The sequence below is a fragment of the Melospiza georgiana genome, chromosome 2 (assembly GCF_028018845.1).
Source record: "Melospiza georgiana isolate bMelGeo1 chromosome 2, bMelGeo1.pri, whole genome shotgun sequence".
Lineage (NCBI taxonomy): Eukaryota > Metazoa > Chordata > Aves > Passeriformes > Passerellidae > Melospiza > Melospiza georgiana.
The window spans coordinates 70,550,462-70,571,188 of NC_080431.1; the positions used below are offsets into that span (position 1 = coordinate 70,550,462).

The 20,727-nt window shown below is 43.0% G+C and overlaps 1 protein-coding gene across 1 annotated transcript; it reads left to right on the forward strand.

The window, feature by feature from the left end:
• The first annotated feature begins 3,605 nt into the window (after positions 1 to 3,605).
• Positions 3,606 to 11,009, forward strand: LOC131080349 (high affinity choline transporter 1-like). The gene is made up of 8 exons (XM_058018546.1): positions 3,606 to 3,783; positions 4,786 to 4,899; positions 6,521 to 6,676; positions 7,146 to 7,294; positions 7,800 to 7,943; positions 8,921 to 9,074; positions 9,903 to 10,120; positions 10,488 to 11,009. Exons 1-8 carry the CDS (start codon positions 3,606 to 3,608, stop codon positions 11,007 to 11,009), a joined length of 1,635 nt encoding a protein of 544 aa, XP_057874529.1.
• The last annotated feature ends 9,718 nt before the right edge of the window (positions 11,010 to 20,727 follow it).

Below are 20,727 nucleotides of genomic sequence, written 5' to 3' on the forward strand. Positions count from 1 at the left end.
CTTAGATGCCTCAGGCCTCGGCACTGTTCTGGATTTTTTTGGCTTGCAGAGCAAAGTAAACCTGTGACAAGTTGATCCTTGCAGACCTCAGAGTGCCATGGCCTCTGCTCTACTGCCCCAGTCCTGTGCCTCTGCTCCCAGGTGAACTCTTCTGTGCAAACAAACTTTAAAAATCCCAAAGGGAATTTAAAAACAAACAAATAAACCTTTCCAGACTCTCAGAGTGCCTTATTTAACCCCCTACAGAGCACCAGCTCTTTGGGCTTGTCCCTTTCCAGAGGAGTGACAGCCACCCTTCAGAAATGCCCTTCCCTGTAGGACCCCTCTCACCTGGAAGCATCCCTTTTCTCCTGAGCCCATGGGCCACAGAGAGCCATCTAAAGCCCATCAGCAATAATGTAGCACATTTTACCCAGAGAGAAAAAGCAAAGGCATGGTCTTAGCCACAGGGGCCACTGCTTTGTCCATCTCTTTGTCCATCAGCTGCAATGCTGAGTAGCTCACTACAGTGCTTACACTAAACAAAGCTGTAAGTGCTCACTACAGTGCAGATCATTTCTAGAATACATGGAAAAATTCACTGTACACAGCACTCCTCACTTCCTCTGTTCTTATCAACGACCCATGTCAGAGTCTGTTCCATCAATGTCAACTAATAAGGTGTAAGAGTTAAGAGGTCAGCTGAGTATTGTAGAGTCACAGAATGGTTTGAGTTAGAAGGGACTTTACAATCATCTAGTTCCAACCCCATGACACGGGCAGGGACACCTTCCACCAGGCTGGGTTGCTCAGATCCCTGTCCAACACAGCCTTGAGTACTTCCAGGGATGAGGCACCCACAACTCCTCTGGGCAACCTGTGCCAGTGTCTCACCACCCTCACAGTAAAGAATTTCTTTGTGAAATCTAAACCTACCTTCTTTCAGTTAAAAGTCATTACTCCTTGTCCTGTCACTACATGCCCTTGTAAAAAGTCACTCCTCAGCTTTCCTGTATTCCCTTCAGGTACTGGAAAGGATTTGTATCCCCCCAAGCTCAGAACCATCGGAGATACACCAGAATATCTTGGCTGCTATTTCAGGAAGGCAAGGTGTTTCCAGCAGGGACTGTAATCTCTGCTTGGCCAAGTGGACATCTCAGAGGTTTTATAGCACCTCAGGTGGCACCAGCCACCTCCATGTGAGCATTCAAATCAAGCTCTGAAACATCTACTGGGTACAGTGACACTGCTCTTAGAAGCAACCCTGAGTTCATCAGTCTGAGACATGTCCTCACTCTGTCCTGCCTCACAAAACTAGAAACAGGTCAGTCAATTCCCCCTAAGATTTGTCCCCATGGGTTACTCCAGGAGCTTGAAGTGAGCAGAACAGCAACTGGCACCCAAAGCTGCAGCCCTCCAAGATGAGCAGGGAGTGAAACCCACCTCAAAAATCTCTTCATTGGTGAGATTTCTTTTTTTTTTTTTTCTTTAAAATAGATGCATTAGCTGAGAGTCATTTAATGGCAAAGGAGTACAATATGAGATTCAGTGAGGAACTGGTCTTCTTGGTATAAGATTGTATTTTTACAGCCCTTGCACTGTATATCAGCAAAAGCACTCCAGATTCAGATGAACTACCTTACACAACCTCTTTCTCTAAATCACGTTCATCCCATCATGTCATGTTTTCATTTACATTGTGTCCTACCACATCTGCCCTCCATCCCTTGGGATCTTTAAATTAAGTTTCTCTGGAGAATTTTATGCCTGACAATTTTTTGGATTTTTTCCCAAGAGATGAAAAAAGCAGGGTCAGTCCATACATTCTCTGCAGATGTCAAAGAACAAATTCAAGTCTTTCTTTGGGCATGTTGAATTTAGTTGACCCTCACATGAAAGGAGCAAGGTCAGGTCTGTCCTCCCAAAAGTGTCTGATTGCAGAGCAGGCTGAGACCTGGCTGCATTCACCCTCAGCCACATGCACCTTCAACCCTTCCCTGTTCCTGCTGACCAAATAAGCTGTAAAACATTTGCTCACAGAAAAAACTTAGTATGTGTATGCTGTTTTAATAGTTGGTGGAACACCCATTTTGAGCAAGGAAGGCAAACCAGAGGAACAAATGGCTCCACTGCCACTGGCAATGGAACTGCAGTTTCTAGGACCTTGTACCAGGTTCATTTAAGGTGGAAGGGAGTGTTTCTAATTACCAGCCCAAAAAATGTGCCTTTAAAATGCACTGTGTCCCTTTTTGTATTTAAAATAATTGGGTCAAATTTAAAAGTCATTGCTCAGTCAAAATAGCATTTTATTAAAAATATAAAGGAATATTTCTCCTAAGGTAGGTGAAGTAATCATCTGGCTGTCAGGCTTTTTCATCTCTTTTAATTTTTCCTTCTTTTAAACACTAATTATAGAGTCTTCCCACCAGATCACTGCATATTTTACCAAAACCTTTATTACCCCTTGTACAGAAAGGTGTCACAGACAACACAGAGCTCCTGCACTTCTCCCCTTTTCTTCTCCCAGCCATCACCTATGTGCCAGTGTGTTCCCACCACGTCCTGCCAACGGGGTATGCTTAGCCTGTGCCACTGTCACTTCCGTGCACAGCCACTCCTGTCTGTCTGCAGGAGCTGGCACACTGCAGAAAACCTTCCTAAAGATTTGGCCTTTCACTCAGAGTGCATCCGAGAAGAAGACATCTGAGATTTCACCATGGAAATGAGCTACCCACTCCACGGATGAACAAAGGTATCCAGGAAAGCCATATATGTACCCTAAAACAGGCAGACTTTACATCAAATTGGTTATAAAGAGCCATATGGGGACAGATGGTAAATATTGACAGAGCAACTGAAAGGACATCAGTGTGGCAACTCTACAATAAATGTACAATAAATGCAACCAACTTAATTCCGTAATGCATACATGAGGTTTTTCCCTAGAATCATTCATGCTAACAGAGAAGTTCACAAAGTTTAAAAGTCTGTATCATTCCTATAGCTTCATTGAAGAGTCCAACACCACCTTGCTTTGTTACCACTTCCCAATCATTTCTTTGAGTATCATCATGTATCTCCTTTCATTGGTCAATGGTAAATCTTTTTTTACTGTTTCCTAGGTTTATTTTGATCACTGCTGAGAGTTTAGTCTAGTCCGTTTTAAACAGACAGATTCTTAGCCCTATCTTCTGCTTTAGCCTTGTGCTTAGAACCCAGAGAAATATGGATTATCTTCATACCATTTCATATCAGACAAAATATAACATTTCCCCTACTTTAAGCCAATCTGGTAGTACCCCTCACATCAGTTTTCCATTAGGCATATCAGCACTAATCCCTGTGCTCTTAATCTTTGCTCCTTACAAAAATAAGCTTGGATGTCTACTGGAGAAGGGGGAAGTCTGCAGAATTGCCAGTGTTTTTCCAAAGACAGACTCTGCATCTGGTTCTCCAGACTTTTGGGGTTATCACTCTGTTTCATACTGCTTCTTTGGTTGCAAAGTCCAGCAGTTCCTTTACAAGGCGCCGCTATTTCCACTGATTTTTTCTGATTGTGTACTCAATCAAAGAACATTATCATCACATCATTATTCTTCTATATAACCTAAACTGAGCAACAGAAAATGGCTCTAAATATACCAGGCTTAGTATCTCTGAGTGTATTTTTTACATTAACTTTAGCTACTGGAATTTGGGCTTCTTGGAAAAGCAGAAAGGATCAGCAGAACAGGAACCCAACAGAGATGGCCATGGTTGGAGGCAGGAATATACATGTTTTCATTGGATTGTTTACTGCAACAGGTAAGCTTTCTTAAAAGACTTTTAAAAATTCTTCTTAAAACATATGTATTGCATAGATCTGGGTGACTTTTCTTTCAAAGGAATTGAACTCCTTTAAAGTCAGGGTAGATTTTGCCTAAGTGTGACTTTAAAGGAGTATGGTTTCATGAATCATTTTGGGATGGATTCTTACAAACCTCTTCACACTGAGCAGAACCTAATGTTTATGTATATTCTCTTAAATTAAAGAGATTCGTTTAAGAGTTTAGTTAAGAGTTAAGAGTTTAATTTAAGAGTGACAAAAGACTACAACACTTTTCATTAAGGAGGACTGTGGTCTTAATCGTGAACCAGTTTCTGTTATCCAACATAACAGAAGAATTTTACCGACAGAAAAGTCCAGTTCTGTGTGAAATAAATTGTCACTCATGGTGAACATTGGTCTCTCTCTTAAAAAGAGAATTTCCCTCAATTCCCTTTTCTCTCTTTGCTGGCTGGCATAATCTGAAATTTGCTTCCCTGACCTGTGTTTTGTAAAGGCATCTCCCAGTGGCATTTCCATGGCCAAGGCACCTAAATCATTGTTGCAGGTTTGTTATCTGACTGCATTGCCTGTTTGCATTTGTTTTCCCTAATGTCTATTTTCTAAGACCCTGTAAGTGATGCTCTTGAAGGAGGGCAATTCCACAAAGGCAATTCTGTTTCCTCTAGCAAATGTCTTCCTCTGAGAAAAAAAGGTAATTAAAAATTACTATATTCAAATTGCCTCTAAGTATTTAAACATTGAGCTTTTCCATGCACTCACAAATATTCATTCTTGAAGCTGGAAAATAATTTAGAGTGAGATTATAATACTATTACCAATAGTCAGCACATCTCTGTATGGCAGAAAACTTTGCAAAGGAAATAGAGGTGTGATGAAATATTTGTATGAGAAAAATGTTTACAAGTTCTCAGAATGTTTTGCAGGGCTAGTTAAGAATATGTCTTTCAGTTCTGACCTCTTATCTTCCATGATTACAGCCACCTGGGTTGGAGGAGCATATATCAACAGCACAGCTGAAATGGTCTACCTGCCTTCAAAGGGATTACTGTGGGTCCAGGCACCTGTGGGATTTGCCTTGTCCCTTGTTGTTGGTAAATAATTCGTGTGATTAGGACACATAAGCTTTAAAAATATATTATAGGAGTATATTAAGATATGTAACAGAATATAGGGTACATTTTAAATGTGATTTTGTTTTTTCAGTCTCCCATATATCGAGAATAAGCATTTATAATGCTGTCCTCTGAACTGAAACATAAGTTAGGGTAGCTTGGAGCTAGTGTAGAGTTTTGCCTGCTTGTAGTAATTTATGGGACAAAAATCTTATCTGAGAATTTAGAATAATATGTCTATTGCTTTTTTGTGCATATTGCTTTTTTCACATGGTCTGTAATTTGCAGACTATTGAGAGTATTGGTATCTAATTTTTTCCTTGTAATTTCTGAGTGATGAAATAATAGTATCTTGATTTTTCCACTAAAATGCATTCTTCTGAATAGTCTCATCTCAGGATGAATGTGTCAAGTATCCATCTTACCAGCTTATGCCACTTTTTAGCTGGTTGTGTGGGGGTGGGTTTTTTTGGTGTTTTGCTGGTTTTTTTGGGTTTTTTTGAAACTAAGCTAAGTGTGCGGTGTTCTACACCTGAGTTGCCATTTCTAACTCTGAGAATTACTGGACTCATGCTGAGGTTCTGCTCTCCTGCCAAGACCAAAGTTTCTTTCAGGCCACATTGTGTTATACTATAACTCTCCTAGGGACACAGGATGATGAAAGAAAGGAGACCTGTGCAGAACTTACACAGGAATTTCTAAAAGAACAATAACCTTTATTCTCAAGTCAAAGAAAAGAGTCCTACTGACGTGAATATGAATCAAGCTTGGAAATATATTGCCAGGACTGCTTATGTGAGTAATTCCTACTAATGAAACTGAGGAGTGCAGGTCTGATCCTGCAATCTTTGCTCAGGTCAGTAGTGCCCAGACAAGCAGTCCTGCTGGCTTCAGGGTTAGACACAATATGTATTTTTTAGTTTTAATGAGATGGCTGCACATCTAAGGTCCAATATTTAGATGAAGGTGGGTGAGACTCTGCTCAATGTGCAGATTAAAACAATATAGTTCTGGGAAGAGACAATGAAGGCACCAAAATGAAAAATCTAATCAGAAAAGGACCACATATCAACAGGTTGCATCACATGAACAAGGACAAAACTTTGCCTCCTTTTTAGCCAAATATGAGACTTCAATGCCTCACTCTGGCTACTGTCATCTTCCATGGGATGATTTTCAGAAAACTTTATGTCTCAGATTGGTAGTTCTTTGAGGATGCAGAGGAGATTATATATGGATATCCACTGAGCTAAGTTCCTGTTACAATCACACAGGTATTTTGCGCCATCTGGGGTGCCACAGGGGGTGACCTCCAGTAGCCACTCCAGAAAGATTAAGGTGTGTCAAAAGTGGACAGTCATATATATAATCTGTAAGCAGATATCCTTTACAAGAAGGGAACTCTCAAATGGATGAAACCCTACATTTAGCAAGTGAATTTAAACCCTGGTGTCTGACTGGCTGCTTCATTCTCTAGGGTCCATTATGTACAAATTCACTGGGTGGGTCTGAAAGACGTATACCATATTGCTCTTACCTCTTTTTTTCCTGGAATATAAAATATGCAAAATTCCACCAAAATGTCACTTCTTTCTGATAGGTGGTTTCTTCTTTGTAAATCCAATGAGATCAAAGAATTATGTGACTGTGATGGACCCCCTTCAAGAAACTTATGGTAACATGATGGCAACCTTACTTTTCATTCCACCACTGCTAGGAGAGGTGTTCTGGTTTGCAGCCATCCTGGCGTCCCTGGGTAAATACTTGCTTTCCTGTTATATCTGTTAGAGGTCACATGGACTGACAGAGTGTAGTACACCTTTGGGAATTGTGGAAAGCTGTGCTTCATGTCTCCTTTTGTGAGAGGAACAAGAATTTCTCATTTCTAGAAAATATATTTTCAGGTTTAAAAAAATAGTGCTATATATTCATTATATTATAACAGAGAACTCTTCCAATACGAGTTTGTACCTTCCTCTTCCCTGTTGGAGAGGAGATGTAAAAAGACAAGGTGCCTTGGCAATGGCCATGCAGCAAGGTGGAGCAGTAAGAGCAGGAAGGAATTATGGGCTCTCTTGAGCTCCCACTGTGCATGTTCTCTATAGACTGCATTTTTCATACAGTGTGTTGTACAGGCACCAGGGGAATAACATATCCTTATTTATCCTCTATTCTGCACATATGAAATCTGTCTTATGACACTTGACTGCTGTCCTTGTCTGCAGGAGCAACAATGAGGGTCATCTTGGATATTGGAGGCTCTTTGGCTATCACCATCTCGGCCTGTACTGTTATACTTTACACTCTGCTGGGAGGCCTCTACTCTGTTGCCTACACCGATGTCATCCAGATGGTTTTCATTACCCTCAGCCTGGCAAGTGCTGTGCATTTCTTTGGTAGTTTTCTAACTAAAGGGAAAAGTCCTGCTCTTTTCTTCAGCATGTCTCAGATGGAACATAACTTCCTTGACCTGCAGTTCCCCTTTAGGAGAACATGTTTCCTGAAAAATATTACAATCTTTGTAAGTCTTTGTACCTTATGCATTTCAGACAGTGCTCACAAGCCACTGGCCTTGCCGGGTGAACACAAAAAGGTCAGCACAAAAGTGAAGTTTGCAGAACCTGTCTAGAACCATCTTGAATGGAGAGAGATCTGTCTACAGAAAGTACCAATTAACCTGAATTACAGACTCATGGTCTTGATGATGCCATGAACCAGAAACATATAGATTTAGAGTAAGGAAGGGGGAGAAGGGAAGACTCTAAGTCTAGGCTTAATCTTATGTAACTCAACATTCTACATCTACCTTAACTTAAGCATCTGTTCTCCAAGAACAAGGATACTGGGAAAATGGTTAACAACTTCCATTTCTATCCTAGTGGATCTGTATCCCCTTTGCCCTGGTGAATTCTGCAACAGAAAGTATTTATTACACTGCAACCCATCAATCCTACCAAGACCCTTGGATTGGGAAGATAGAAAAACAGTATCTTGGAAGGTGGCTGGATGACTTCTTCTACTTGGTATGGAGTACTTCTTGGACAAGTGCTTGGGAGGAGAAATTGTGCAGGGGCTTTCTGGAAAGATTGCAAGTTCTACCAGCCAGGACCCCTGCACTGCGGGCCAGTTGACACGGGCTGGAAGTGTAAAACTGTCCCTCAGCAACCCCTGCAGCAACCTAAATGGACTGGGGAGACCCAGGGCTCAGCTGTGGCATGAAAAGAAGCAGTAGGGCCACTCCATCCTTTACCCACATGGAGTAACATACCTCTTGGGTAAGACCATCCAGGCAGCCAGTTTCTCTCCTGGCACCTAAATTAGTAATTTCCTACCTTTTGAGATGCTGGTCTTGCAGCCTCAATAGTGTGCTTTTAACAGAAATATGTAAAATTCCCTCTGTTTGAAAAAAAAAAAAAAATTAAAATTACATGACTGCCAGTCATCAGCAAGAACAGTGCAATTTGCTCCATTGTACAACACAACTTTTGAGTTACCAAAATAGCCAAGACTCCAGGAGGTTGTTCTGCTCTTACTAAACCAATAATAGGGACATGTAGAAGTTTGTTTGGTGAGGACAGAATCTTCAGATTTTATCTGATTAATTTTGTTTACTAAGAAAGTGAAAATTGTGGTTTTATTTTTCATTTTAAAAGCTGAACAGCTAAGTTTGGGTAGATTTATTTACAAAAGCTGCATTCCTGAAAAACTTCCCTTTCACTTCCTCTGTGCCTGATTCACAATTCCAAACAACCATTTTTCAGCTTCCTCCATGCTCCAAACCATTAACCTGTTTTCATTAAAATTTCACATCCAATGTGAATGGATGAAAACAAAGAAAACAGGAAATTCTCAACTATCAGAAATATTATCCTCAAGAGTTAGAGCTGGGCAACATTTATACGCTTGAAATGAGAATTTGATTATTTGAAATTAGAATTTATTATGGATGATGCTCTACAGCAGCCTGGTGGGTACCACTGGTAACTGGTGAATGTTTCAGGTGCTTGGGAGCATCCCGTGGCAGACTTACTTCCAGAGGGTGCTCTCTGCTGCCTCGACAGGACAGGCGAGGCTCGTCTCCTACCTCTCTGGGCTCGGGTGCTTTGCTATGGCCGTGCCCTCCGTGCTCATTGGGGCAGTCGCAGCATCAACAGGTAAAATAAATAGTTTGTCTCTGAGTAACCAGTGTGGTTTTGGCAAAGGTGGTTAAAATGGGATCCAAAGAAGTCCTGACAGAGACTTCAAATTACCCTGTCCCATGATCCACCAAGACAGGTGATCCTTCCAGAAAATGTGGAGCCCTCTGAGGTACACTGCACAACTACTTACAGATGTTTAAACAGCCCCAAGACCTGTTTAAAGCTATTTCCTTATGATGAAATGGCTTTTCCCAGACTTTGTGTTGAGGAAAGATGAAGGCAGACTCACTAAATCCTTGTATAATCCTATTTTAGAAGAAATTTTATGCTTCCTTCTTTTCACGCCTTAGACATGGAAGACACGGCAATCTTACTACAGATTGTTAATAAGGTTCTTGCTTGCAGGAATCAAGTTCAGTCCTGTAAACTCACAGTCTCCATGCAGGGAATCAGTCCTGTGTTGGCTGTGAGCAAGGGTAAAAGGGCAGCCAGATCACTGAACATTTAAGGAAATCAGCTCAAGTCATGACTTCATCCAGTTCCCTTCTCCTCATGAGCAGTGTCTAGAGGTTGACCTTTAATAGAGTCAGTTCTGGAAGGACACCCATTTCTATAGATGCTGTTGAGGAAAAAGAAATTTTTGATCTAGTGGGAGCTGCAGCATGCTTAAGGGAATCACAAAAGTTCACAAAAGAACAAAAAAAAATCAATCTAAGTCCTAAAATACTGAGTGGGTCTCAGTTCCTAGCCCTTTGTGACTGGCCCCTGTGAAAAGACAATTTCAAAGCCAGCAGAAATGTTGACAAAGGATTTGTTGTGAATTTTCCTTGTCTTGTTTTAAAGACTGGAATCAGACAAGCTACGGTCTTCCAAGTCCATTTGAGAGAGGGGAGTCAGCAATGATCCTCCCACTTGTTTTACAACATCTGTGCCCAGCATACATCTCCATTACTGGTTTGGGAGCCATCGCTGCTGCTGCAATGTCTTCTGCAGATTCAGCTCTTCTCTCCACTGGCTCCATGTTCGCTCACAATATCTACAGGAAAATCCTAAGGAAAAAGGTACCTGCTTGCAACATTCAGTAGTTTTGGTGTCAGGAAAGACAGTCTTGCTTTCTGGACAGAGCTCCAAACATAAGCCAGGGGTGTTCATATCCTTGGTAGGGGTACCAGTACCCACACTGGTGAGCTTTGCTCATTCTAACAAGACTAGTGTAAAATTTGGACTAAGGTATTAATGGAAACAGCATAAAACCATGACCCTTAAAATCAGAGGCCCCCTCCAGGGGTACCTGCCTTGCCTGGCTGCTGGTAGCAAGCAGTGCCTGAAAGCATCAAGGGCTTGAGGAGAACCAGGCCAGGCCAGGGCAGTGCTGGCCGTCCTGCCAGAAAACACTGTGTCTCTAATGCCACAATCTCTGCTTCACAGGCTTCAGAGACAGAGGTGTTGTGGGCCATGAGGACCTCCATGGTGGTGTTTGGGGCCGGGGCTGCTGGTCTGGCTTTTTACTCCAGCTCTGTCTACGACCTCTGGTTCCTCAGTGGGGAGCTGGTGTACGCCCTCCTCTTCCCCCAGCTCTGCTGTGCCCTCTTTGCACCCAGCACAAACACCTATGGATCGGCTGCTGGATTCTTGATTGGGCTCCTGCTGAGGCTACTGGCAGGGGAGCCTGCCCTGAGCATCCCCTCTGTCATCTGCTACCCAGCCTGCTCCCTGCTGAACGGGACCTACAGCCAGCTCTTCCCCTTTAAAACATTCACTGTGCTTCTTACCTTGGGCACAATCCTTGCTGTTTCACGCCTGGCCAAGGCTTTGTTTCAGAACAACCTCCTCCCTCGCAGCTGGGATGTTTGCAACATCGTGGGGGGAACTGCCATCCTCATCCCCTTGCAGCAGGGGGAGAAACAGGAGCCTTTGCCAACCACTGCACTAGAAGAGAACCACAATTAAATATGGGGTTTCATTTGAAAGGCCACGGCGTGTTCAGCAGTTAGAGCATGGCACAGACAGCATCGCTCTCTGCTTTCACTAATGATTTATTTAAATCCCTCACAAATAAATAAAGAGGCATTCTGTTCATCCAAGGAGAATATGTGAGTTTGAAGTCAGCAGTGATTAAAGTCTCGTGGTGATGGAGCACAATCTTGTGGTGGTGACCACGGGACACCTTGGGCCCCAGCAGTGGTTGCTTTGAGGTGCCCCTGTTACCTGAAAGCAAAGCTATAATCCTGCTCCAACAATTAGGGGGTTCCCAAGTCACCTACTTTGCTGACCACAAGGAAGACAAATAAATGTCTGATAGATTGGGTATTCTTGATTGAAAAAAAAAAAAAAAAAGGTGAGCAGACCTGTTTCCATTACACAGCAAGGGGTTTAGCATAATCATCCCTGGGGAGCACATAAAACCCCTGAAAATACAAATTACTGAAAGCAGTGCAACTGCCACAGCAGTGCAGTAATATCAGTTCTGCACCATTACTTGTATGCTTTACAAAGCTTTCCTTTGTACTGCAAAAGTTTTTGCACGTCTCTCCCCACTGCAGTATCTGCCAGTGGATCCCTCAGCCTGGGAAGGTGTGAGACATTCCCTCTATACAACCTGGTAGGGTAGTAGCAGGTAAGCAAGGTAAAGCAACAGCCCTTAACTATTCACTAAGAAACATTTAATTGCCACTATTTAACAAAAACCAGATAGGAAAATAGAGATGCCAGACAGACTATTGGAATTTTGTCTAAAACCTGTTACATTCAAATCTGAATTTTGTCTAAAACCTGTTAAATCACTTATGTCAAGGTTTTATTCCATAGCATAGCGATGGGATGGCGTGTGACATATACAAACTGGTGTGTGAGAAGTCAGAGGACTGTGATGACAGAAAGGTGCTGGAAACTGATCCGAAACTTTCCTGCAGGACAGAAAATCCTAAAATGCTGAAGGCAAGATCCCAAAAAGATTCAAGCCACAAATAAGTACAGAAAAGCCCCCAATACCTTGTTTGCATAAATTCTTAATGGCTTGGAAGACAAGAAACCCAGATAAATAGCGAGTTTGGACTCTAGCCTGCAGTCTGATGGACTGAGAACATGCCCCAGTGAGATGGAGCATTAAGATGTGAGCTGAATTAAAGATTCAGGAGGATTCCATAGTAATGGCTTACAGATGGCTGTCATTTTATACTTCCTTCAGCAGCTGTGCAGCATCTTACCAGGGTCAGCTGCAATCCACCAGGAACCACACTCACAGTACCTTTCCAAAACGGTTGTGGGAGCTGCTGTGAGTGGAAACACCTGGCACTGCTGAAAGGAAGATATTTACTGGCATAACCAAAATATCCTGCAGCAGAGTAACCCTCACAGCCGAGAGAGCTGCTGAGGTGAAAACAAGGTGCTGCTCCATGATTTACTTCCAGCATGGGCAGGCACAAGGTGAGAAGCTCCACTGGTGCCACTGTGCTTTACTGCAGCAAGCCCAGCAAGAAGCCACAAGACTCTGAATTGCACCAAGGCAACTGCCTTGTCTCAGGAGGAAGACTGCCAGTCCTGCACTCTAGATTTGGCTTTGAGGATTCTGCTCCCTGTGGGGGATCATTAATCTCTTTTAAAATATCCCTTCTCAGCAAGGCGGAGATTCTGCTCCTCCTCAGAAAAATTTCACATGACCTTATGTTTTGGGCTAGTGTTAGTGAACACCTGGGCACACTAACCTTCCAATGCACAGCCATCCTGTTGATATGCTTTGTTAAACCAAAACCAGAAATTCTCTCCTGTGTCTCTAGAGACTGCCATGAAATATTAATTATAATGTGTCTAGAAAAGGGAAAAAGCCAAACTGGTTTAGAAATCAAAAGCTTTGCCATTGACTATGGCCCTAGGCTGTCACCCACGGGAGTCTTTGACCCAGCAGTGATTTGAGTGGGAGTGTGTGAGGTTGTGCTTACGCAAGGGAGGCACAAGGCTGTCATTACCCCAGCGCCAGGAGAACAGGGCTCTCCTTAAAGCACAGGTGCTGGATGCTGATGCAAACATACTCCCCTGAGAGATTTTGGGGTGACCTAGTTTGGAGACCTGTCCATCCCCCTGTGTGGGGCAGACCAAAGCTGACATGCTGCATTTGAACTGGGGCGCAGACCTGTTGCGCGACCCAGAGAGGAGTGAAACCCCAAGACCCTCATGCCAAGGTTATCACCCTACTTCTTGACATAGAATCGCAGAATGCTAAGGGCTTGGAAGAGACCTTAAAGATCATCTAGTTCCAAGCCACCTGCCATGGGCAGGGATGACACTTACTAGGTGAGGTTGCTCAGGGCCCCATTCAACCTGACCTTGAAGACTTCCAGGGACTGGGCATCTAAAACTTCGTGGGCAACCTGTTTCTGTGCCTCACTAACCTTTAAGTAAAGATTCATTATTTAGTCTAAAAATACCCTCTTCCATTTAAAAATTACTGCCCTTTGTCCTGTCCCTATCTGTTTATACAAAAAGTCCCCTCCTTTTTATGAGCCCCCTTTAGGCTGCAATGAGGATTCCATGGACCTTTCTCTTCTGCACACAGGAGAGGTGCTCCATCCCTCTGATCCCCTTTGTGGCTTCCTCTGGTAACAGTCAGAACATTTTCCTGTGCCAGGACCCCAGAGCTGGATGCAGCCCTGCAGATAGGGTCTCACCAGAGCAGAGCAGAGGGGGAGAATGCGCTCCCTCACCCTGCAGGCCACGTTGCTTTTGAAGGAACCCAGGATCCATTCCACACAGCAGCTCTGACAGGCAAATACCTACATCTGGAGATACCTTTCCACTGTGGTGCTCAACTTCTCCTGCTTTTACCCTGCACAGACCCAAAGTTTGATATTGCAGCCTTTCTGTACTAAAAGGTTTGGCATGGCAGGCAATAGATCCACGGCTTCCTGAGAGAGCAGCGAAGGACACTGCTGAAGAGTGTCACCACTGCCACCATGTTATCACCCAGTGTCACCACAGAAACTCACAGACTTCAAACATGAGTCTTTGCTGTCAGGGGTATCTGCCATACTCAGCCATACTTGGCCCTGGCAAAGCTTCCCTAAATTTCATGCCACTAACAGTGCTCTGCTTTGTGTGAAGATGGCAAAAACACAATTACAGTAACTCTCACAAATGCTTACCATTTTCCATCCTTATATGACTCCTCCGAACATCCCCCAGCAAGCTTAAAAAGAAAACATTCATCAAGGTCGGACAAAGTTTTGGAAGCAATTAGGTGCAAGTAAAATAAATACAAAAGTACTTCTGTCCTATACTTAATGCCCATATGCCTAGTTGTTCCAGTCCAGCAGACTCAAGGTCCTTGAGGTGTTGCCAGCATGGGGGATAATGACACAACTCCTGTGAAGCCATTCTGTTCGTGGGTTACAGCCTCCAGTTCATATTCCCTTATTTTTCTTCCAGTTTACCTCTCCACATGTGGATTTATCTCCTTGACCCTAGAAGTGTCCATGACAATGACTCTATACAGTTTCAGTTTTGATTAACTTTCCTCAGCCTAGACAGCTGCTACATAAAGCAGCAAACACCAGCATCCAGCAGTACTCTATTGTTTCCTTGGCTGGCAGGACCCACTGAGATACCCTGAGGCTTCCATTGTCTTGTGCTTCTTTGACATTTTTACAGTTCATCTTTAGAGCATCTGAGATGGGATCAGACTGAAATTCGATTAAGAAAGAACCATACAAAATCAATGCCGTGTGCATTAGGTGGATTAATAACTGGCAGGTTCGAAATGCAATTCCAAGTAGGAAATTACCATCCGGTATCAGAACCTTTAGTGAGAGTGATTCTTGGCATCATGCTATGGACCTGCACTTACCAGTGACTGGATGGGCAGTGAGGAGCAGCCCACATGGTGTGCTCAGCTGGTCAAACAAGCTGCAGGTCAGTGTGGGCTCATGGACAATCTAATGCAGGTGTCTACAGACAGATCAAATGTATCACAGCCTAAAACAAACTGTTGGCTGTGTTGTCCTCAAAGGAAGGCCTGAGTGATGCTATGCACTGCAATGTTGAGATTTAGGCGAGATCAATCTTACCCAGAGCATGCTCCTGCTACTTTGTCTCTTTTTTTTCCCTCACGAGCAGGGTTTATGGCAACATCCAGTGTCTGGAAGTTAAAACTAGACAAATTAAGACTAAAATGAGGCTCAGCATTTTAAAGGTAAGGTCCATTAAGGAAAGTAAGTTGGCAAGGGCTGAGGTGGATTTGCCATCACGGAAAAGGCTACAGTGAAAGTGGAAGCTTTTCTCAGTTATCCCTCTGTTTTAAGAGGAATCCATTCAGTGTAGCCCTAGGGCATCTGAGATCCAGCCCAGCGTTCAGACTGACAAATCCCAGCAACATTGTTTGTTCCTTATTTCTCTCAGCCCTGCAATCAGGTACCACTGAGGTAACCACTGCCACTTCTGTATTAATGCTGACACTGCTCAGAGCCCTGCTTGCCACCCTTGAACTCCAACAATAAGAAGTTAAGAACACAGTGTGATTTGGATTTCTAAATCTAAACTTTTAGAGTCCTCCATCAGCAGAGTCTCTGTATCCTGGACCCCAAGGGGTCTGTTCAAACATGAGGGAAGAAAGTGTCTTCTCAGTGATGGTGCTGCATGACTCCTGCAGCAGCCACCTACCCATCCTGCACTGAAAAATCAAGCTTCCATCTCTGCTGTGTTGGGAGCAGTTCCTAAGTCCTCCACACACACAGGCTGAGTTGGGGTGAAAGGCCCAGGCTATAAGGGCTATAAGTGGTGTTGTGATGTCCATGTGTGGTGCTCCAGGGGAAGCCACCCACTGTGCCTGTGCAAGGGTCTGAGCTGTGACTGCCTTGAGTTACCCGAACTTATTTCCATGGGAGACACCATAATTACACCTCCATTGCTCAATCACAGTCATTATTTGAAAGACCACATGCCTGACATACTTCAGCAGCTGTTCTGCAAGGCCAGACGGGCTGGATTCAGTTCACCTCAGTGCTCTGTATTCCAGCTGCCTCGAAGGTGCTGTGTCCAGGCACCGAAATCGTCACAGATAAGGAGATTGCCTGCAGCAAGGATCATCAGGTCTGGCTCTCTAGAGAGACCCTGTGGCAGCCCCTGCTCCATGCTTCAGCAAGCCATAGTGAGCCTCATCAGTGGTAGAAAAATGAGTTCTGGTTTTGGCAGCTCAGACGCCATGAGGACACAGCTGTGTTGACAGGACAGGTCAGAGTAAATACTTTGCCCCAAATTTAGGCCAAATGAATTGGAGAGCTGCTTAGGTGATCCACATAAAAAGTGTGGTTAAGACTGAAGTGTGAATATTTAAACAATGCATTTCAACTAGACCAACTTAATAATGCTTAATTATTGCTTTTTGTAATTATTACTCATTTTTAATTTTACTTGTCGCCCAACCTGTACATATCAGATTAGGATTTTATGTACATATCCTGCATTCTAGGACTGTGATCACATCAGAGATGAGAGACAGGCTTGAGCACCTGGAGCATCCCAAGATTTGAGATGAAAAAAGCTTGTGCTATTCTGGTAATGGACAGCAATGGAGACAAAAAAGGGGGAAAAAAGAGGGGGAAAAAGGGAAGACAGAAGAGACCCTTTTGCCCTTGTCCCTTCCCTTTTTGAGACTGTTTTCATTCTGCACGCAGTGGACAGATGTGCCATTCATTTTGCTGAATTCTGCAATTGAAAGTATTTATATTGCTAATGAGCAACAGTAAAAAATACCATGGGTCTGCAAAGCTGAACTAGAAACTTGAAAAATGGTCAGATGAATCTTCCTTGTGATAAAGGCTCCTCTTGTATATTCTTTGTATGGTATAACACTAACCAACAGACATTAACCTGGGACATTGATGTGAGGTGAAGGGTTGTAGGAATGACTGACCTTCCAAAGTGTCCAAAGTGGAACATAATTATTTTATTTAATTGGAATTGCATTAGTATTTAATTTTACCACCACAAGTTGAGTTAATCAGTGACATCAGGACTGGAGGCAGCCTGGGCTGCAGTGATAATGCACTAGTGGAGTTCACATCCTGAGGGATAAAGGTCAGGCAAAGAATAAAACCAGGACCCTGAATTTTAGAAAAAAAACCTTCCAATCCTTCAAAGAGTTAGTCAATAGGACACCTGTGGGAACCTGCGCTCAGGGGCAAGGGAGCAGAAGAGAGATGAGAGATCTTAAATCACATTTTTCATAGAGCACAAAAGCTCTCAATCCCCAGGTATAAGAAATCAGGAAAGGAAGGCAAGAGACCAGCAGGGCTGAGTTGAGACCTGCTAGAGAAACTAAACGCACAGGCAGTGGAGCAGGAACAGGTATCCTGGGAAGAGTGTAAGGACATTGCTCAGGTGTGTAAAGATAGGGATGAGGAAGGCCAAGGAGCAGCTGTAGAGAAAGGAAAATGAGTAGTGGTTTTAAATTGGAGGAGATTCAATTTGTATTAGCTATAAGGAAGAAAACTTTTACAGTGAGGGTGGTGAAATACTCAAACAGGTTTCTCAGAGAGGCAGCATAAAGACCACCTCAGAGACTCAAGATAGTGAGGATTTATTTTCTCTGTTTTGATGTAAAATTCCTAGAAAAAAAGCAATCTTGTACTTTGGTTTCCCAATGAAGGAACATGGTGATATTCCACTCTCGGTGAGTACAGAGGAAGGATGTATTGTCTTGGAAGATATTTATTGCCACAGCAGCACCCCATGGGCAAATGTCAGACATCCCCACTCAAAGGCATGCTTTGAGCACCTCCAATTTGATAAAAGCTATTTCCAAATGGCTCCCTTCTACTAAGCATCTGTGCATTCTCAGATAAACATTTCTGCATCATCATTTGATTGTTTTCCTCTCTTTCCCTAACCTGCAAACCCACAGGCCAAACCCACAAGATTTAGGCAGTCTAAAAAGTGCTTAAAAAGTGAATGAATGCTGTCAGACCAGAACTGCCCATTGTCTTTCTTCTTACAGCTGTTGATTGATCTGAGGTCAGAAAGGGGCTTTTTGTACTGTGCCTTTGCAGAAAAAATAAAAGGCAAAAAGAAACTGGTGAAATCTGCAAAGGCAAATTTGACCAGGTTTTACTTCAGATGCTGAAAAATCCTTTTTCATCTTATGCAAATAGAAGGAATGTTTTTACACACCAAGACATCACAACAAATGTTCTTCTCACTTCCAGAAGACCAGAATAAGCTAAGAACGGATGACTAACCTCATGTGAAGGAGGAGGGGCCAGCAGAATGTTACCTATTTTCTGACTACTTCTGTGCCAGGTTCATGTTTCTTTGCTGGTCTGGAAGCCTGCAGCTCTCTCCTGCTCTCTGCCAGCTGTTTGCCAGCTCACTACAACATCAACCAAAACAAGGGTGAGCAGCCTCTGCAGACCAGGCAGATGCAATGCCCTGCAGTTGCTGTTAACATTTCTTTGCTGAGTTTTCTCTTATGGTTTCTTGCAGGATGAAATTACCTCTAAAGGGCTATCTCAGGTCTGTAATCTCTTCAAATATTTAACTCTGGTGGTTTTTATCTTTTCTTCAGCAAAAAACAAGGTCAAGCATTTTATCAAGTCCAAAAAAGACATCAATGCAAAAAGGTAAGAAAAAAAAAAAGCGAACCCTCTGTATAAAGCACTTCAGTGTACTCATGCAGCATATTAGAGAGCAAAAGGAGCTTTCTGGCTCCTATCTGGCTGTTGTTACAATCGTTAATGTGGTTTTGTTCCATTACTAATGGCATCAGAATGAGAAATCAGGCCCTCCAGACAAACTTGAGAGACTGTTGTTTCCCATCTGGCAATGAGAAGAAAGGAAAAAACATTTAAAATAATGGAAATAAGCAAAGGGAAGACCTAAAATACTGAGCATGTAGCAGTAAAATCTGCAAATGCCTACAGCAGGGTAGGAGTGGGAAACTAAATATTTTACAGACCTTTTAAGTAATTCCCAGAGCCTGGTAGTTTAAGGCCACTTTATAATTAAACAAAGACAACCTAATTTTTTACAGTGTGTATTATATTGCTTGATACATTTATATTTCCTAGAACTGCTGATTGACAAGCAGAGAAAAATGAAACCAGAAGAGCAGCACTAATGGATGAAAAACCTACAACCTGGAGTGGCATATCATTAGCCTCATCTGAATGTGGTTGGACAAGATTTTAATAAAAAGCTTTGCTAGGAAAATTCATCATGAATATGCCAAGGTAAGTAAAATTAAGAATAACACTCCAATCTGGCTTTTCTGTAAAGTTGCTCTGAGTTAACCACCAAATCCTGCAGCAGAGCCAGGCAGGGTGCACCCCTTCACTTACACATGGCAGAAACTGTTCCCCCTCTGAAGCCTTGCACCAATGCCCAAGCACCAAAGCCCAGGATGTCCACAGCATCCTCTCCAAACTCCAGCCCAACAGCAGGTGATATCTGCTGAAGTTCATCCCCCATTGCCTTTGGAGTGCTGGGAGGTAAAGGGGTGCTGGCGGGACTCAGATTAAATTCACTTTGATTGGTTGCTAATCAATAATCCAGTCATCATCAGTACAAGAGGAAATGACTTCAGGTTATGCTAGAAGATATTACTAAAAATTGCTCCTCTGGAAGGGTTGTCAACCACTTGAACAGGCTGCCCAGGGAAGTGGTGGAGTCATCACCCTGGAGGTATTTAAAAGACATGTACATGTGGTTCTTATGGACATGGCTTAGTGGGGGACTTGGCAGTGCTGGATTAATGATTGGCTTGGTGATCTCTTCCAGCCAGACTGATCCTATGATTCCTTGAAGCCAAGTGATTCTCTCCATAGTCACTTGTGGATGGGCTGTACCCCAAGGCCTCCAGCAGCAGCCCCCACAGTGCAGCTCGTATGGCCACACTTCTCCACGGGCTGCAGGCAAGAAGACTGCCCCAAAACTCCCCCTGTCCCTGCTGCTCCCCTGCCTTGCCAGGGGGCCCCCACCCTGCCCAGCTGTCAGCCAGCACTGCCATTTCACACTCCAATGCATTTCTGCCTAAGAGAAACCTCCTCCCTTACAGGGGGGATGTTTGCAGCACAGAGAGAGGAAGCATTGCTTCCAAGGGGCTCTCGGGTGAGAGGAACCAGCCAGCTTTCAAAGAAAAATGGCTTATAATGCTTTCTTAATGCTGAGCACTTTGTGATATGTATTTCTTGAGGTGCAGTTTATACTAAAAAAAACCTCTAATCTCTAGATATTTAATAATTTTCCCTTTAAAAAGAGGATTTTAAAAGTTCTTTGCTGTTAATTGTTGATGTTGAACACAAACACAGGACTTCCTTTTATCGCAAGACTGAACATTTGACCTATGGTAGCCAAAACTGAAAATTTGAGAGGACCTCCAAGCCTGTATTTCAATTTCATTACTATCGTCTGTCTTTCAAATAAAGTGCATTTACTCAGTGCAACCAGTTAGATACATTTAAAATATGCAGGGTTCAATTAATTTTGTATGAGAATATAGCTCAGAAGTTGTGCTGCCAAAATAGTTCACTGGGCCACAAGTTCAAAAATAATTTAAATAAAGGCTGAAAGAAACAAAAAAGGAAAATTACACAAAGCACATCACCGTAAGACTTTCTTTAATGCTCTGAGGAATAAAACTGCCATAAAGTGATGGGATCAGGAAGAAACTTCATCTGACACA